The sequence below is a fragment of the Malurus melanocephalus genome, unplaced genomic scaffold (assembly GCF_030028575.1).
Source record: "Malurus melanocephalus ecotype Western Australia unplaced genomic scaffold, MMel_1.1 scaffold_81, whole genome shotgun sequence".
In the NCBI taxonomy this organism is placed as follows: Eukaryota; Metazoa; Chordata; class Aves; order Passeriformes; family Maluridae; genus Malurus; species Malurus melanocephalus.
In genome coordinates this window covers 1613585-1631517 of record NW_026623313.1, presented here as the reverse complement: position 1 = coordinate 1631517, position 17933 = coordinate 1613585, and the positions used below count along the sequence as shown (strand labels likewise).

The 17933-nt window shown below is 38.6% G+C and overlaps 1 protein-coding gene across 1 annotated transcript in view; it reads left to right on the top strand.

Annotated features, from left to right (window-relative positions):
• Window positions 1-17933, top strand: part of DPP4 (dipeptidyl peptidase 4) — a 38821-nt gene that overhangs the window by 18708 nt on the left and 2180 nt on the right. Inside the window, 11 exon segments of the mRNA XM_057367647.1 lie at window positions 2499-2603; window positions 2706-2773; window positions 2953-3006; window positions 3466-3590; window positions 4539-4586; window positions 5039-5137; window positions 7130-7199; window positions 8800-8994; window positions 9918-9972; window positions 11827-11926; window positions 13448-13512. Coding sequence (XP_057223630.1) covers window positions 2499-2603; window positions 2706-2773; window positions 2953-3006; window positions 3466-3590; window positions 4539-4586; window positions 5039-5137; window positions 7130-7199; window positions 8800-8994; window positions 9918-9972; window positions 11827-11926; window positions 13448-13512 — 984 coding nt within the window.

Below are 17933 nucleotides of genomic sequence, written 5' to 3'. Positions count from 1 at the left end.
GTCCAGTGAAAGCTGTCCTTGCCCATGGCAGGGGGATTGGACCATCCCACACCATTCTACGTCTCCATGATTTTGTGTTCAGCTTACCAAAAGCATAGCACCCTTTCCAAACTCCTTTCTACTTCTGTCCTGCTGCTTTGTTAGCTGTAGGTATCGGGGAAATGCATGAGCCCAGATTCACAATTCTCTTTGTTCTGGGGAGTTGCCAGCTATACTGGCTTACCTGCTTTCTTCCTGACACCTCCAGAAAGATCTAGGGAATAAAACTTATTAAGAAGTGTATTCTGTGACCTTCGAATCAATTGGAAGAAAGGCAYAGGGGACAAAAGTAATTTTTAGTCTATCAGGTTGCAACAAAATATTCCAGGTTTTAGCGGGGGCTACTTATTTAGTTTTCCCCCCACATGACATACCCATTGAGGAAAAATGTGGACAAGATGCGTGTAACTGGCCAGACTAAAATTTTCATGCACTTCTGCCAAACCAGCCGCTACTGTCTGGGTGATGCTTTCCAAGCTGCCTCTCAGTCCTTTCGTACGTGGTAGAGAGTAGGCACCTAATGAACTACACAGAAGATCTGGGGGAAGTGAAGCAGAGATGCAAAAGTTCAGATTTGGAGGGAGAAATGAGTTTCAGAGTTTTTGATGAGAACACAGAGTACACTTTCCACTCCCGCATTTTCCACACACTGATTATGCTTTAGTCACTAATTCACTTTTGAAGTCAAAAATGAAAGTTTAAAGAAATGCAAAGAGGGAGGCAACAGCAGGGATGAAATCATCCGCAGTATGAAGATGAGAGATCAACCCACCTGCTGTCAAATTTGATATGGAAAGGAAGGCCTTAACGCTGACACATTTTGCTTCTCTGCAGCAAAGGCTTCACAATTAGACAATGTGATGATCAAGCTGCAGACTTTGTAAACAGTTGTGCAAAATGAGAGGGCAAAATGCAAGTCTGTGCCACTAAACTAGGTTGTTGGTTTTTTGTTTCTTTTAAAGAGACAACCCACTTCTTAGGAGCTGTTGGAAGAAATGATAATCTCACTGTGTGATTCTTGGATTTGAGAAGGGAATGGAGAGTAGGGAGGATTGAAGAGGGGATAGGAAAGGTATATTTGTTCTGTTTTTTTTTTATTTTTACCTATTTAGGGATGATAAATTGATATTTCACTGATAAGGAATATTTKTATACAATAGTGAGATGTAGGTATGCACATATATATGTAGAGACAAATTTAAGTAAATTATATATGTGTGTAAAATACAGACATACAGCCCTCTCTTTGTATCTATAATCTTTTTCATGGGTTGGGGGGGTGGTTTTGTTATTTTTTTTTGTTGGTAGTTTTGGGGGTTTTTTTGGTTGGTTTTTTTTTTTTTTTTTTTAGTAGAGATGAAATTATAGTTAAACTAAGAATGCTGAAAAAGCCTGTATTACTGTATGAGGCTTCCAGGTCATCAGCTGTTAGAGCTTGCCAGTTGAGTTGAAGGAAAGTCGCACTTTGAAAAAGCAATACTGTAATAAGGAAAAAGCTAGCAAAATATTTGCCAGGTTACTTTTTGCAAAAATACTGCTTGGGAAGAAGGAAAGGTTATTTGGAGCACATGGTTAGGAAGACTTAATTTCTGTCATTGCTTTCTGAATGACCGGAGGCAAATCACTTCAGCTTTGTTTCACCATTTCAAAATGGGTATAACGTCTCCGAGGCAGTTGCATTGTGTCAGTTGCCTAATTAGCATTTAAATCCTTTGGGCATTTATCACAGAAATAAGTTTATTTCTTCATTCCTCTCTTTTTTTCCACCATATGTAGCACATTCAAATGGCAGTCAACAGAAGAAATTGATTCATTTCCATCACTCTCAGTTGATAAATGGGTAGTTCCTTCATGAAAATATTATTCCAGTTTGAGTTCCCTGACATTCTGTAATCACCTACTTGCTAGCAAAATTTCCTCTTGGAAAGCAGCTTGAATTTTTAAATAGAGAAGGACATTTTTCACTGTTAAGCTAAAAAAAAATGAGTTCAAATAATTTGTTCACAAATATGTGTTTTAAAATGGGAAATTCAAGAAAAACATGAATTTGCAAAGTTTACATTTTTAAAGGTTACAGCTGCATAGGACAGGATACAAGAGTGCCTTTGAAAGTAGATGCACATATTGTTTCCTAAAGCTGTAGAAAATTAAGAACACTGGAAATACTTCAAATATTTGAAGGGGTGAAGGGGGCTGGGTATGGATTGCTGCTGGGACTAATGCTCGGGAAATTCTGCTACTTAAGGAGCAGGAAAATATTTCAAGCGTGTTTATTTTTAAAGGGCGGGCTACAGGTTCTACCTACTAAGTCAGAAGGCAAAAAATGTTTGCGGTGCATTCATTGATGCCTTGTTTCAAGCACTGAGACTCCTGGTTAGAGATATTAAACCCTAAATGTATTGCTTTGGATCTGGAGTTTTGGTTTTTTCGCTTTAGTAGACGTCTCTCTTATGCTCAAGTTTCAGCCATCTGTCCCTCGCTTTGCACCCGACAATGTCACCTACTACAAAGTGTTCAGCGACACAGCGGGTTACAAGCACATCCATTCCATAAAGGGCTCCCAGGTGAGGCGTGTCCCATAGGACAGTCACTGCTGCCTTGTGTTTCTCCTGGTGCTCAAAGAGMTTCACCTTATACTTTTTGCCTTGCCTCTTCCTTTGCTCCAGGCTCCAGTAGCTATTACTTCAGGAAAATGGGAAGTCATCAGCATAGAAGCTGTAACCAATAAATTTTTGTAAGTATTTGTAAATAAGGTACCGCTTCCTATCGAAAGGGCTGGTAACAAGCAGGGAGAGAGAACTGGGAGAAGGTGTCATTTAACTCATTAAAAATCTGACTTAAACATTTCAGATTCTATTTTCTAATACTGTACTGTAAATATTTTACTAAAACCRGTATGTTTTGCTTTTATAGATACTACATTAGTAATGAAAATGGTGGAATGCCAGGAGGAAGAAATCTTTATAAGTAAGAATTTTTTTTTTTCCAGCAGTATGGGTAAAATTGTTGTTAATGAAAAAGAAACCGTAAGAAAAARCATTGAAAACTTAAAGATTAGGGTGTTCAGCCTAATGTGGGATCTTCTTCAGGATATTTAATGAAAATCAGTGTAAGAGCATAAACTGCAAAAATAACTGAAATATTTTKCTATAAATTTAGTTAATAAAGGGAAATTGTGACAAGAACCAATCCTCAAGCAACAAACCCCTGAAAAAAACCCTCATGCTTTTTTTTTACATGATTATAATTCCAGTATTCATTGAAGTAAAAAGTTTAAAGTATGTTTTCTCTAGTTTTTGAATCARTTTCTATCACTTCTGAATTTTAACATATTCAGCCATCTTATTTAAAAAGCATATATTGGTTTAGCGTTGCTTAGGAAAAAAAAAAAAGTAATCTCTGAGATGAAGCTCATTTACTTTGCAGAGTGCTCTTGGAAAGCAGTCCAAATTTTACTAAATGTGTTAGCTGTGATCTGGATCAAAAAAGATGCCAGTATTATTCTGTGTCCTTCAGCAAAGATGCAGAGTATTATCAGCTAAATTGTCTCGGTGAGTATATCCAGAATTAATTGACATAAACATGACTCACTGATTAGTTGGGTGGTGAAGTTCACTTCGTCAGGATCTTGATATGTACCGTGTAACAATGATATGTGTTGATAACATTGGATAAATTTATTGGCAGTGGAAAAACATACTGCYTCCTAGGCTCAAAAGTACCTTGACAAAAATTGCTGGGATAAAACTTGTTAATTCTATCTGTCAGTGGACCTGAAAGAGCTGCAAAACACTCCTGTCCACTGTGCATCTCCTCGAGGGATGCATGGGKAGCTCTGCCTTGCAGAAGGAATGTGGAGGCTCTGAAAGTGTGACAAGCAACAGACTGAGTAAAGAGCAGTGCTTTATGGATGAGAATAAAATTAAGATAGATGGTGATGGTCATGACAAAAATCCAAGTAATGTAACCATAATGTAAGCAGTGGGACTGCAGCCTGTCTGACCTGTGAGTGCTCCTGCTAGACAGCACAAGGGTTAAATTAATCAAAGGGTGGGAAAAATCAAAGCGTCTCCAAAATTTCTTTGAATTGAAATGTATGGTTTTTAACATGCCGAGATCTTGCTTGATCTGTGGGGTAGAAGGACAGAYGGCAGAGAGGGAATTTTCTGTTAGACTGTGAAAATGGTTGAACACAACTGCTGTGGTCTCTGTGGCGAGGCTTCCTGATGGCCAAACCGTGTCGACAACCAGGGCATAGACTTTGCTGAAGAGTGCAAATTCAGTTCTTCAGTATCTCACAGTCATGTGGTTCATCCCTGAGACAGACTGAACATTTTGTGGGATCCTGGGGCTTGAATTTGGGCCCTGCTAAATTAAAATTCAGCTTCAGCAGACTGGAGGGAAATGAGTTCTGAGCTTTTATGATTCACCCGTTTCGAATTACTTTACTGTGTTTCAAGCCAGCATGCAAACRTGAAGGTTTTGTGCCCTGTTTACAGGTCCTGGCCTGCCCATGTCTACTCTGCACAGAAGCACTGATGATCAAGGTATGGGATTGTCTTTAATTTATGTTGAGCTAGAAAATTGCATTGTAAGGTTATTCTAATTTTGTTCCCATTGCATGTAATGAAAATGTCCGTTTTAAAGGGTAAATTTAATTTCAAATAATTACCAGAAGAATAAATTGTATGGCTTGGCATATGTTTATTCATTGTTTATTTCATAKTATTTTACACTGGGCTAGAAAACAGTAAGTAATGGATGACTTATTTACTGGATAATTGTTCAGTTTCTCTGAAACTTCATTTAGATGAAAAACAGGGAATAAAACAGCTGAAGGAAAACTATATAGTAAACACTGAATCTAAGAGGAAAAACAAAAATTGCAGTGTAAGTTGCTATCATCTCAGGTTTAATATTTGAAGTAGTTGATAATTAAAGAGCAGTGCATTGAAAAAAAAGTCTTTAGTCTTTGAATCTTACTTACTCTGTTATTTAGTCCTCAGATACTTGGAAAATAACACTGAATTGGACAATGCTTTGAAAGATATTCAGATGCCTTCAAAAGAATTTGGCACCCTTAGTATAGGTGGATACAGTAAGTTAAAAAATGTTTTTTACCTTTTCCTCCCTCCCCCTCGCTCTSCCCCTGGCTTTTTCACCAAGTGATTCAAGGTCTTCTGCTGAGGAGCATGACAGGATAAATGGGTGTAATGGGAACTACTGCAGTTACTCAGAACTTAGAGGCAAGATGATTTTTTTTCGGACGATTCCAAACATTCTGGTTTTTTTTCTGCAATATTCCCAATATGTTCCTATCTAAAATACACTTTTTCCTAGTGTGATATCATCATGTTTTCACGATGAAGTGGCTTAACTCCTTTTTTTCTTTGTAATAAAATGACAAACAGAAGTCTCTAACAACGCAATAAATAAATAAGAGAAATGAGGTTGGGGCAMAAAGCTCTTACCCATTGTTAAATTTAAATTACATTAAAAATTCAAGTAGGTCTTTCTGATTTACAGGTGCAAGTCCCTTTGGTTTGTGTTAGTGGGTTGGAAAAGCAGAGAAGTTCAGCTACTATGAAAAAGCAGGCACAATCTAAAGGGAAAATGTTGAGAAAGCATTTAAGCAACGTTTCAACACTATCACCTTTGACATTGTGTGGGGGAATATTTGGATTAAGTAGTCATCCTTGAAAGCACAATTATGCTCTGAGACTGCATAAACGTCCRTATAGACCAGAACAAAATGCTAGAAAATGATCAGTTAATGCTTTGTGAGTGCTGCTCCTCAGAATTTGGGTAGAGAAATGTTCTTGGTGTGCTCTTAGGCTGAGCAACAGCAGAGAGCTCAGCCCTGGTACCTGTCTGAACTGTTCTTGCTCCAGCCTTTGCTCCTAGCTTTTCTCTTCATGACATACTTCCTCCTGATAAAATGTGCAGATGTTCTTAATAGAATTACATTTTACAAACGGTATTGAGTTTGGTCAGTTATTGCTGTTCTTCTTGATGCCTCCCTTCTTTCACTGTTACCTTATTTATATAATAACTGTCTTTATCTTTGTGTTTTCTGTCTTTTATTTCTGTCACATTTTTACTAGGGCTAAAGATGAAATCTTCCAGGCAACAAGGAGATTTAAAGATGTTCTTCATGCTATCAGTTGTATATTCATTTTTTTAATTTCCTCTTTGTTCTTACTACTTCATGTCTTCAGGGTAAAAGCTTTTGGGTAAGGGGAATCTTATTTTTAATGTCAAAAATAGGAGAAACAAATACATTTAGTCCTACTTTAAGTTTCAAGTCTGCTCACAAATCCACCTATGTTATTAGAGAAGTCCATCCCTGTGACCATAGAGTGTGAAAAATGTTAAAATTTGTATTTTAATGTATTCAATTTAGATTATTAATGTTTCAGTGTTCTGATGCCTTGCATTTTCAAATCTGGGCAAATTTCTGTAAGATTTGCACTCTGGCTATTACTGCAGTGCAGTACTTCAGCATTGCCTCATGGTTCCTTCTCAGCATCAGTTCTCCTAGATTCTTGAGTGAGCAATTGAGCCATTCAGTCTGCAAAACTTATATGGTGTGCATTTAAAATGTTCAGCTCACAACCAGCTTGGGTAGAAGGAATAACACGAATGTAACTGGAATCAATATTGCTTCAAAAATAATAGATACTTGGATATGTTTCTGGGATGCAATACAAACTGTCATGCAAAGTCTATCTGGCAGGTTCAAAATATATAGAATTTCTTTCCTCTGCTGGGAGAGAAATTTTATTTTTGAGCCTGTGTTAGATTTACCACTGTAGAGACATAACAAGTTTCATGTGTAAGCTTAGAATAATATCATGAGACAGYATGTTGAGTCCCCAGACTTTATTACTTTCTGCAAACTCAACTGTAAAACATGAGAAAAATGTACTAGATTAGCTAGGAACTTTTACCTGAATGTATCAGGACAGTTCAGATGAAACAGCTTTTTCATTTTTAGGGGGTGCCTCAAATGTGCTCTTGTATGAATTGTAATGCATGTCAAATAATTTCACTGGAGAGCTGACCTGASTCAAACTCTTTTCACTTTTAGACCTGTGGTATCAAATGATACTGCCTCCCCRTTTCGATTCATCAAAGAAGTACCCTCTGCTCATTGATGTGTAAGTTTTCAATTACATGGCAGTGTTGTGTTAATAATCACTTTCATCTACTTCAAATGCTCTTAATAACGAAACACAAAACTGTCATGTTTTCTGATTACTTCTTGAAGCAGTTTTAAGATGGAATGAAAAATTGAGGTGTATCCTAGTTCGTGGTGGATTCCTGTACCTTAAGATGATGTAATGCTTAATGAGCACAGACCCTGGCAGTGGCACTGAGGCAGATACATTCAGTCTGATTTAACAGCCASGATGTTCATGTTCGCTTACCTCCTCCTCTGCTTGTGAAGTTCTTTAGGAATAACCTTCTATGAAATGACACTCCAGAGTGAAACCTTGAGTAAGCTTTGTATCCTAAAGCTGAYGTCATGTGTGTGATGTTTCTGTGATATTTGACTGTTAACCAGTGTTGGCAAATGTCATCTTGTGGTCAGGGTTGCATTTGCTGTGGTTTTTTCACAAATACGAAACCATGTGCATGTGCTGTTTGGTTTGGTCTGGTTTTCCTCAGGCACTTCTTTTCATCCTGGTATGTTTTCTTATAAATGGGAATTACTGAATTTTAGCAATGCATTAATATGAAAATGTTAGCTTTTCCTCTTTTTACAAAAAGGTGACTCTTTAAGGAAAGTAGCTGTTAATTGTTAAACACATTTTTATATAATGCAATTTGGAAGCACTTTTTGATAGGCTTTTTGATATGCCTGTTGAACATTTTAATGAGYAGCCAGTGCTCTTGGCTTCTTAAGWCTTSTTTTGGTTTTGATGTTATTTTTACTGACTTACCTGGACCTTTGTCAGAATCACCTCTGGTTCAAGGTGACCTTAATATCAGAAATTACTTCAGAAGTATAGGGATTCATAGCTTGAATTAAAGAATTCTCAGTAGTTTGTTCTTTGCTTTTAAAACAAGTAACAGTGGGCTGTAGAGCCCTAAGAGCCATTATTCTGTTTCTTGCTCTGTTGAACACTGGCCAGAGGAGTGCACTGCACAGAATTTTACCATGGAGGCACTCAGTGTATGATTTCATAGTCRTGGAGTGCTTCTGAAATATTTTAAAGTAAAAAGTTAAAATTATAGTTTCGCTTCCTTTTTCTCAGCCTGTGTAAGAAATAGYTCAGACTGGTGAGATACTGAAAATGCAGAAAATTTTGTTTTTCATTTTTCCCATTGAAGGCCATTTGTTAATTTCMGACTTAAGCCAAATAAATCACGGGTGATTGGAACAGAAATAGTTAGAGAACATCACTTTGAAATTCAGGTGACTAGATATGCCAACACAAAAGAAATTTTGGCTTGGATTTCTGATAAGCTGCTTAAAGTCAAAATAATGAAGGTTTCTCACTAGGGCAGAAAGGAATAAAACAAAAAAAAAAATCCAGTCTGCTTCCATGATTAACAGGTGAGGTTTTAAAAAAGCATATTGCTTTTAGTAGCATTTTTGTGTCAGTCAGTGATGCTTTTCTTGTTTCCTGAATTTAATTTAAAAGTTTACCCTGCTTTAGAGGCCAAAACTGTCAGCTATAATTCTATTTCGAGCGCTCAATGTGAAAATAAGTGGAGAATAAATGCCTGAATTTTTTGTCACTTTTCACCCAGGTATGCAGGACCTTGTAGTCAGAAAGTCGACCAAGCCTTCCGCATCAGCTGGGCTACTTACCTGGCAAGCACGGAGCAGATCATCGTGGCCAGCTTTGACGGCAGGGGCAGCGGCTACCAAGGGGATGAGATCATGCATGCAATAAACCGAAGGCTGGGAACGTATGAAGTGGAAGATCAGATAGCAGCAGCCAGGTGAGCTACAGGGAAAGGTCAACACCTGCTSCTTCTTTGATGTGTTTATTGCGTAGAGGGGGAAAAAAGGAGAAGGTTTCAGACTGTCATCTTGAAATTACTGGCAAAAAAAATAACTACAGTCTGCTTAATTTTGTGCACTGAAGTGTGTCATTTATGGGCCARCCATCATTTTGTGCTTAAAAAGAGAGAAAAATTAATGCTGTAATACCAGTTAACCATATCTCTGATTTTATCAAGACAATTTTATAGAGATGATATGTGTCAAATTAGCGGAGAAACATGATACCAGGGAACTTGGARATAGAAGTTTTATGTTAAGATTTTTGCAAGTTTCTGTTGTGGCAGAATTATTTACGTGAAATACTCAGCCTTTAAGTCATAGTTCATGTTTTTCACTTGGTTTGTGCTTGTGGAACTTCACTAAAACAAGCAATCACAGTACGGATATCTCAGAATTCCAATGAAATGATCTTAGAGGTTTTTCTGTGTGGGATTTTAAAATGTTAAGCAATTTAAACAAATAGAATTTCACAATCTTTTTGTTGTTTTTATTTTTAATGGTGATTGGATTTACATGTGTTGGCCTGTTCCTTACTGCTGCAATTTGATTGTTGTGCATCTTAAAAAAAAAAAAAAAAAGACAAGGCAGGCAGTGAAACCTAACCTAATAGAATACAAATGTCAGTGATGGTGGGTTGAGGGGCTTTAGAGTGTCATAGGCACAGATGTTTTTCTAAATGTCTAAATTTCCTAAAGACACATGTGCCTGAATTATTGTCGGTTTTCATGTACAGTCACTATGATGAAATGAAAAATGCTTATTTGTACAACAGGAAGAAGCACATTTGATGGGAAATAGGTCTGTASAATGGCAGATACTTGCAATCCATTAAGTGTTTAATTATTCTGTTTGCTTTCAGAAAATTTTCTGAAATGAGGTTTGTTGATAAGGACAGAATRGCTATTTGGGGTTGGGTAAGTACTCAAATAATTTTGGCCGGAATATTATTTAATTTAACAGCTATTTGTTGTGCTGCCAAGTGTGTGAGATCCTGTAGTGCTTCATGTGAGGCACCTCTGGGGTCACAGCACAATCCYGTACTTGAACTGATGAAGTGCATCTTAAAAGTGCTTTTATACAGTGCCCCTTTGCAATCAYTCAGGAGCCTTTGTAAGAGAAATTAGGACTACTGCAGGGATTAAAAAGTGATTTAAACATATGCTGTCAAGTTCCTGTGTACAGTATGAACCAATACTAAAAAAAAAAAAAAAAATCCAAGTATATATTGACCAGTATCTCTTGTTGTATGACTGATTTTTACAAAAAGTTGTGAAATTACACATGAGTCAGCTGTGTGGTGTGTTTATCATGGTATTTGCAACCAGAGGACAGATATCTCTAGCTTGATGCATCTTTAAAACTTGTCACAGGAGATGGAAGTGTTTAACAGCATATRCATCCCCCCTCAGCTGCAAGGCTGTGTGTATGGTGTTAGTGATTCTAGTGCTGAATTAAATTGTTTCCTGACATTTGGGCGCTGCAGGTGACAGGCACCAGTGAATAAATTGCTTGATGGCAAGATGATGATGGTGYCTTTAATTGCTTTTCTTCTGGGGCTAAATATCTCTGTTACATGAAGTCATGTGTAATAGTATTAACTGCAGTGAAAGGAAAAGTCTTCCTGTGGAAATTGAGGATTTGATGCCATCCATCTTAAGTCCCTATGAGCTTCAGGATGAATAGCTGAAGAGCATTCCTCTTTGGAGCTAGGCTGGGATTATGCATCCTGGATACTCAACCTGTGGGCAAACAGATTTTCTTTATCTCTTGAGTTTTCAGATTGTCAGCCTCTCATTGTCAGCCTGTCACTATGTACATGGATGTTGTTTGCCATAGATTCAGCAGTAATATCTTTGCTGTGGCCAGGTTAGGCATTTATATGGGGGTTTAATTACTAAGTGCATGTGTTACTTTGACAATCTCGTTGGGAAGATCTAGGAATTGAAGTTGGAGCAAACATTTAAGGACTTTGAACTACAATGCAATTCCCTTTGCCTGTAATCTGGTTTCATGACAGGAATGAGATCCAAAAATGGCTCTTGTTTTTGAATGTGGGTGGGCACATTTTCCTAAATAACCCGTTCAAACTCTTGTGAGGGCAGTCATTTGGGCGGTTGGTGACAGTGTTTAGGTATCTTGCTGCCTGGATGCTCAAGTGTGTCAGATATTTACTCATCTGTGTATCAGGCTAGACTGTGAGTAAATTTTCAGTGCGTAGCGAGGARTGTGTTGTTGCACAGTTCCTCCCACAGACTCAGCAGAAGATCCTTCTCTCCCCAGTCACAGTCTTGCTCCTGACGCTTTGGGGGAGAGTTAGGGAGCGAGCTACCACAGGCCTGCTCCGAGGGAGCTGTAAATTTTTGGATGCCCCCTTGCAACTACTCATCAGGCACACTGTGGGCCAGAGCTCTGCTTCCACCCACGCCCCCAGCACGGGAAGGGACACAGCRGTTCAGCAGTGTCTTGTTTCCTGTGTTTTGCTGCTGCCTACAGCGCTACCGAACGCTGTCATCCTCAGCTGAGTCACAGTTCGGCAGCGTTTGYGCCCTTTTTCCCCACCAAGTTCCCATTCATCAGCGCCACAGCTGCCATGCGCTGTTTGATGCCTGTTTCCCCGACTGAGCAGGCTGGCTGAGATCTGACCCAAATTCAGAATGGAGTTCATTAATATGAAAAACGCTGAGCCTATAAATGTCTGATGAACTGTGTAGCAGATGGGCCCCATCCTTTCCCTTCCGACTAAAATAACAGCAATGTTTTCTTCTCAGTCTTATGGGGGATATGTGACCTCCATGGTGCTTGGCTCTGGAAGCGGCGTGTTCAAGTGTGGAATAGCGGTTGCCCCCGTGTCACGCTGGCAATATTATGGTATGTGATGGCTTCCTCGTTACAAGGATTCCCATATGTCTTCCAGTGCACACGCTGCAAAGTGTGGATTCGTAGCGCAGAACTTTTGATTATCTGCTAGATGCCATGGAAATGCCACTTGGTCTGTTTTTATGAACTCGTGGCCACTGCATTTTGAAATTAAACCAATTCACTAAATGTTATTTCTCATTTTAAAAGGTCAGATCCATAACTTCTGGTAATCTCTTTAACCATTAATGAAGGCTAAATTATTGTAATATTTGTAGCTTTGCTGTAAGGTGCCTGTGTTTTCTTTGAAATCGATATTGCATGTCAGAAATTCATTGCTGTTGAACTTCTGTGCCTTTAAAATRAACCTTCACTTAAAAGAATGAACTGTGAGGATTAACATTGAACTGGCACTGTTATTTGCTCTCTCAAAGTAACAGCATAGGATTTGAATTGCCTTAGGTTGGTCGATCAGGGGTTTTCTTAAGCATGTAAAATTTGGATTTTATAAATCTAATTCATCTTGAGAATAGCTTGATGTGAGGAAAACCCAATCAAGTGGACAAGTCTCTACATGCTGCAAGCCTATAGAGCATAAGGCTTCAAGTGGCTGCATGAGGCTACAAATAGAGTTATAGGGGCCCTCCTCCTAGATTAAAAAAATTACATAAAGTTATAAATAGGTGCTGGTGCAATCTTGGACACATTTTAACATTTTTCTGGGTTTTATTTGTCCAGAAACATTCAAGGGAAAGCTTTACCCAGCAAATCTCTGCTAAATAAGGCATAATTTGTCATTCTGCAGCTAGCACAGAGGCTGTGTAATAGCTAATTCAGCAGGTCAGATCATACTGCAGAAGTCTGTTGAGGACTTAGCAGGGTCTGTGTAATATTTGTGACGTGAATATTGCACTATGACAGGAAATACTTTTTTAATGATCAAGATCTCTCAGATTCCACTTCTGGTTAGTTAGATGAAGGATTATGGAGGCATACATATTCAGCATAAAAACACCTCTGGTGCAACAGCTCTGGTGAGAAGTCAAATGGACATTAGAATATGGCAGCAGAGCATTAGTTTGTATGGCTTAACACAAAGCAGCAAATCTGCAAATGGTAACATGGCAAAAAATATKTGGAAAATCATTATTTTTTCAGCCAAACTGAATCCTAATCTAATATTTTCATTGTACAGATTCTTGGTAGTAAACATTTAGTTAAAATATCTAATTTTTTTTTTGTCAAATGGTAGTTATTTACTGCAACGTTATCAGTAATTGTCTTACGATAACTGAAAGAATAACAATGAGGAAACACTGACACAAAGTACTATATTAATATTCAGCATTCAGGTGTCCATGGCAACAAGATTAAATATTCTGAATAATGATGGTTACCTACACCCCTCATTGTGGAAAACCTGGTTTTGTTTCCACTCGGCATTGTTACTGCTTGTATTGATGGGTAAAATTGATGGTAGAAAGACTGAAAATTAGGTAACAAATTCTAATTTGGGGTTTTTTTAAATTGCAGATTCAATATACACAGAGCGGTACATGGGCCTTCCTACAGCAAGTGATAATCTGAAGAACTATAATGTAAGAAAGAAATTTCTTTATTTCATTTTTCATATGTTTAATTTCTAAGCTGCTGTATTGTTCTTTAAACAGTTTAGTTCCTTCCCTGTGAGGAGAAATAGGTTTGTTTCTTCTTTCCAGCTGGAACTGTTGCATTGTGCTGTTAGAGGCTGTAGTTTCACATGTTTGGATTTGCAAAAGGCAGCTTCTTCTTGGTAGATGGTGTGGGCTTTCTGTTGTTTGTTTGGTGTGTTGGTGTTTTTGGGGTTTTTTTTTACATTCAGTTCCATTTGTCTATTTTGCAGACTGCAAAACAAGCTGTAAAAACTTCTGTTTTAATCACCAGGAAACGAATTTGTTTTAAAATTTAATATGTTCGTGAGCAAACTCTGMTTTCACTTAAACATTTTTTACCAAAACAAATGTACTCCCATTCTTTCTGTTTTTTTTTGTTTTTTAATGGGTATTGTGTGAACTTTGCTTCTTTAGGAATCTGCAAGWTTTTTGCAGGGAAAACAAAATCATCCCAATACTAGCACACAAGTAGGCAAGCCTGTGCTGTGATCATATCAAATTGCAGACCAACTGAGAGCCATCCGCATCAGGACTGGAATGTTGGCCCAGTCTCTGTGAACACAGGGTGTCCAGAGTTTGCTCTAACATGACCAGTGTTTGCACAGAAGTGAGGGAATTTCCAAGTGTCCTAATGAAAGCAAATTGCATGCAGATTGTTTGTCCTTGTTACAGAATGATTAATCAATTGTTTGACTTGCTCTTCCATGTGTCAGAGGCTTTTTGCTGSCTCAATGGCCTTTTGAAGTCACAGGTAGCTGGGCATAGCACAGAGCAGCCAAACTTTGGGTTAGGTTTTGTTAAACTTTAGGCTAAGCTGGAAATAGAGTGGCTGTTGGAGAACTGTGAGGGATCTGAGGTGTGCTTTGTGGCCTGGTTATTGGAATGTTTCACAGAGGAAACAAATCCAGCTGTGGTGATRCTGGAACCAAACGCTGATGTTAGAGAAGGAGATGGGGCATTCTCTGTGTTTGGTTGGAAAGCAAGGGTAGAAGACAGTTAGTGCTGGTTGGGTACATTGAAAAAATGTCATGGGTAGAAAAAAGGGTGGGGGTTGTTGCATTGATTTAAAAGTATGATAAAACAGACATGGACTGAAACGTGGTTTGACATATATTTATGGCATTCCGATATCAGCTGCTRTTTGAGATGTTCTGGTCAAGACTGGGGACAATGGTGGTGGCTGCTGTGTCTGTGTCTGTTCTAAGCAGGGAGCTCTGGGGCCCAGCAGGCACTGACCAGCAGCCCGCAGCCCCTGCCTGCCTTTTCCCTAATGTGTTTCTTTAAGGCAGTGGGAACAGTAGGAGGTCTGCGAGGTAGCAGAGTAAATACAAGTTACTGTCGCTGTGCAGAACGAACGTTAACGCTCTGGGTGCACAAAGTCACTCACCAGCTTCACAGCACAGATGGCAACAGAGGACTGTTTAATCCTTTCAAGCCAGGAGTCGGATTTTCTTGGCATAGTATCCATTGCTGGCAATGGCCACGTTGAAACTGCCAGTACCAAAGAGCTAAAGGTTTCAAATGTGTTACTCAGAGGACTAATTGGGGAGAATGGTGGCTAGATGGAGGAGGAGTAATTGCCTGGATCAGATTGTCACACTTCGCTGCTGCTCCTAGAGAAAGAAAAATGCAACTTAAGTCCTCATTTGTTGTTAAAAGCTCCAAATAATGTAGTRTTTGGACTTTAACCTGGAGGGAGGGTGGGGTAGCTCAAGAAGTGAGTTTTTTGTTTTTCATGTAGCCTCGGTGAAAGGGTTGTGGGATTTTGTTACTGCTGAAGACCCTTCCTGACTTCAGCCCAGCATGTTCCTGGCTTACAGCCCCTTTGTTCCAAGTCCCAGTCCCAATAGACAGGCTCCAACCCCATGACATTGCTGGAGCTGCTTGCTAAAATGAACGCTTTTTGAGGTAAATGCAAAATAGTACCCAAAACTAGTACATAAGCTGAAGCTGTTAAAGCATTTCTGCAGTGCTAGCTCTCTACTGTCAGGTTTGTAGCTGCATCATATATTCTCTGTCCTGCTGCATTGCTGTAAGGCTGGCATGAAAAGTGAAAAGTTGTATAAAATCTGTAGTAGGCACCCTGATTTAAAAGAAATGAGATGGTGTACACGCTGCTTAGAGAAGACGAGCATTGCTAGGCACCTTCCTAATGTGTAGAGTATTGTTAATTACTGAATATGTATTACTTACTATGCAGACTCAAGAAAACAAGTTGTGATAAGAGGGGTATATCCTACTTTTGTATACTGTGGTGTCAGGTTTTACATTCATTGATGGCAGAGAATCTGAGATGTTAAATGTTGTTTGTCAGGAGTCAAGTCTGAGGGAGGAGACACATTCCTAAATGGGCTAATTAGGTATGCTTAGTGTCTTCTAAGGTGGTTGTAAACTATTAAAAATTAGAGCTTTGAGAAAAAGAGGAGCAAGCATGGGTGGTGCTCCCAATGCAATCCCAGGCTGAATGGCAGAGAATCTGGTGGCCTGGAGAGAAACATCCCTGATGCAAAAGATTTGAGACTAAATGGGGGCAGAACTCTAGAGGTCAGACACAGTAGCCATGTAAAGCATACCGAAGAGACTGTTCAACTTGTGAGAACATTATTTTGCAGTTCACTCTGAATTTGATATGCTTTTGGCAAGTGTTGGAAACAGTCATAGATTTGGCAATCTTTTTCTAGCAGATTTGAAATGTTCAGTCCTTAAGAACTGCTGCATCATTAGGTTATGCAAAACAGGGTACAATTTTGTAAATACGCCATCTCGTACTGATTTGACATTTGTTCTATTATCTGAGAATATGCTAAAGGGAGAGAGACCTTCAGTTTCAGCCAAACCTTAACTTGTTTGTGGAGTGCTGATAAAATGTTGACTGCTGTGTGATCTTTAGAAAAGCCAGTTACACTCAGCAGGGCCTAATTCTCAGCACTTGGGCACGTTACCTTTTTCGGATCCTTTGTCCTGGCAGTGTAACTRTGAAATGGAATTGATAAATAAAGTTGTAATTAATTTATCCACTAAAGGTTTGTTCAGCTGATGTTGCTGTTGCTTTGTTCTCTAACTGTGCCTAACTTGAGATTGCTCCCTGTCTTGCAACCTTATTTAAGGACACAGAGGTGCTGTGTCCTTAGAGCATGTTTTAGGGAAGGGAGTCTTCATGTTGAGCGTGAGTACAGCAAGTGTGAGTACTGAATTGTCACCAGTGATAAAAAAAAAGCAGAGAAAGTATCTCATCTGTTTCTTTTTTCTGMAGTATTTTTACAAATAACTTTGTTTCATTTAATGCCTCATGGGGAAAAATAGTGACATCTTTATAAAGTGCTTTGTCAAGTCCTCAGAAATGTAATTTAAATCAGGCTTCCACCCATGGAAGATTTGCTTAAAACAGCATCAGTTTTCTGGAACAAGGCTTAGCAAGGTGATACATGAAGTTTCCCTCTGCACATGTGGAAAGTTATTTACTCAAAGGATACTGGTTGGTTTGGGGTTTTTTCTTGATTTTTTTTTGTCTTTAATCTCACTGAGCTGTTTCTTTCTGATTTGTTATTTTGGTCAGCTGGTTTACCACTTCTCAATGCATCAAAATGCTTTCTCCATTTTTTGGGACTCACAGCTGAATGTTCTTACTCCATGATACCAAATCATCTAAATGGAAAGTGTCATGTTTCCATTGTTGGTGGATTTCCATCTATTGGATGGGATTTCTGGTGCTCTCCTACCTCAGCCTACCAAAAGAGGGCAACTGCAGTGTTACACAGAGGAGGATGTATTTTTTATCCTCTCTGCTGAAGTTTTTTAGATTTGGTTGAATACAAGGAACTCATTTCATGTATGGAAGGGGTTGTGGTATGCTCTTCTGCCATGACAAAGAAATTTAATATTTGTACTTGCTATAAAGATTCATGACTGTACAAGTGACATAAGGAAATCAGAACATTTCTGTGCCTGGGCAAAATACTGTATTTTACTTTTTTGGGGTACTAATTGCAAATACCTGTGCAAGGATACAGACTTAGTACAAAGTGGGGAAGAAAAAAAGCACACCACTACATTCTACTGCTCCTAATTTTTAGTATTTTTTTTTCTTGCCTGAGTAACCAGTTGTCTTATCAAGTCTAAAACCAGTCTTTTTCTTCTGCTCATGGCAGAGCMCTATCCTAGTCCCTTTCCTTGCCCATATTAAAGATCTTATCTATCTCCAATCCTTACTGTCTTCTTTATTCTTCAGTCACATTAGCAAGTCAGGTGGGCTAGAGTGTTCTAGGGAACATGTTTTTACTGCGTTTTAAATTTTTCGATTAACCTTAGTTGCTGATTATTTAATCTTTTCATCACTGTATCATGTTTCCATTCCCAAAACGTAGCTT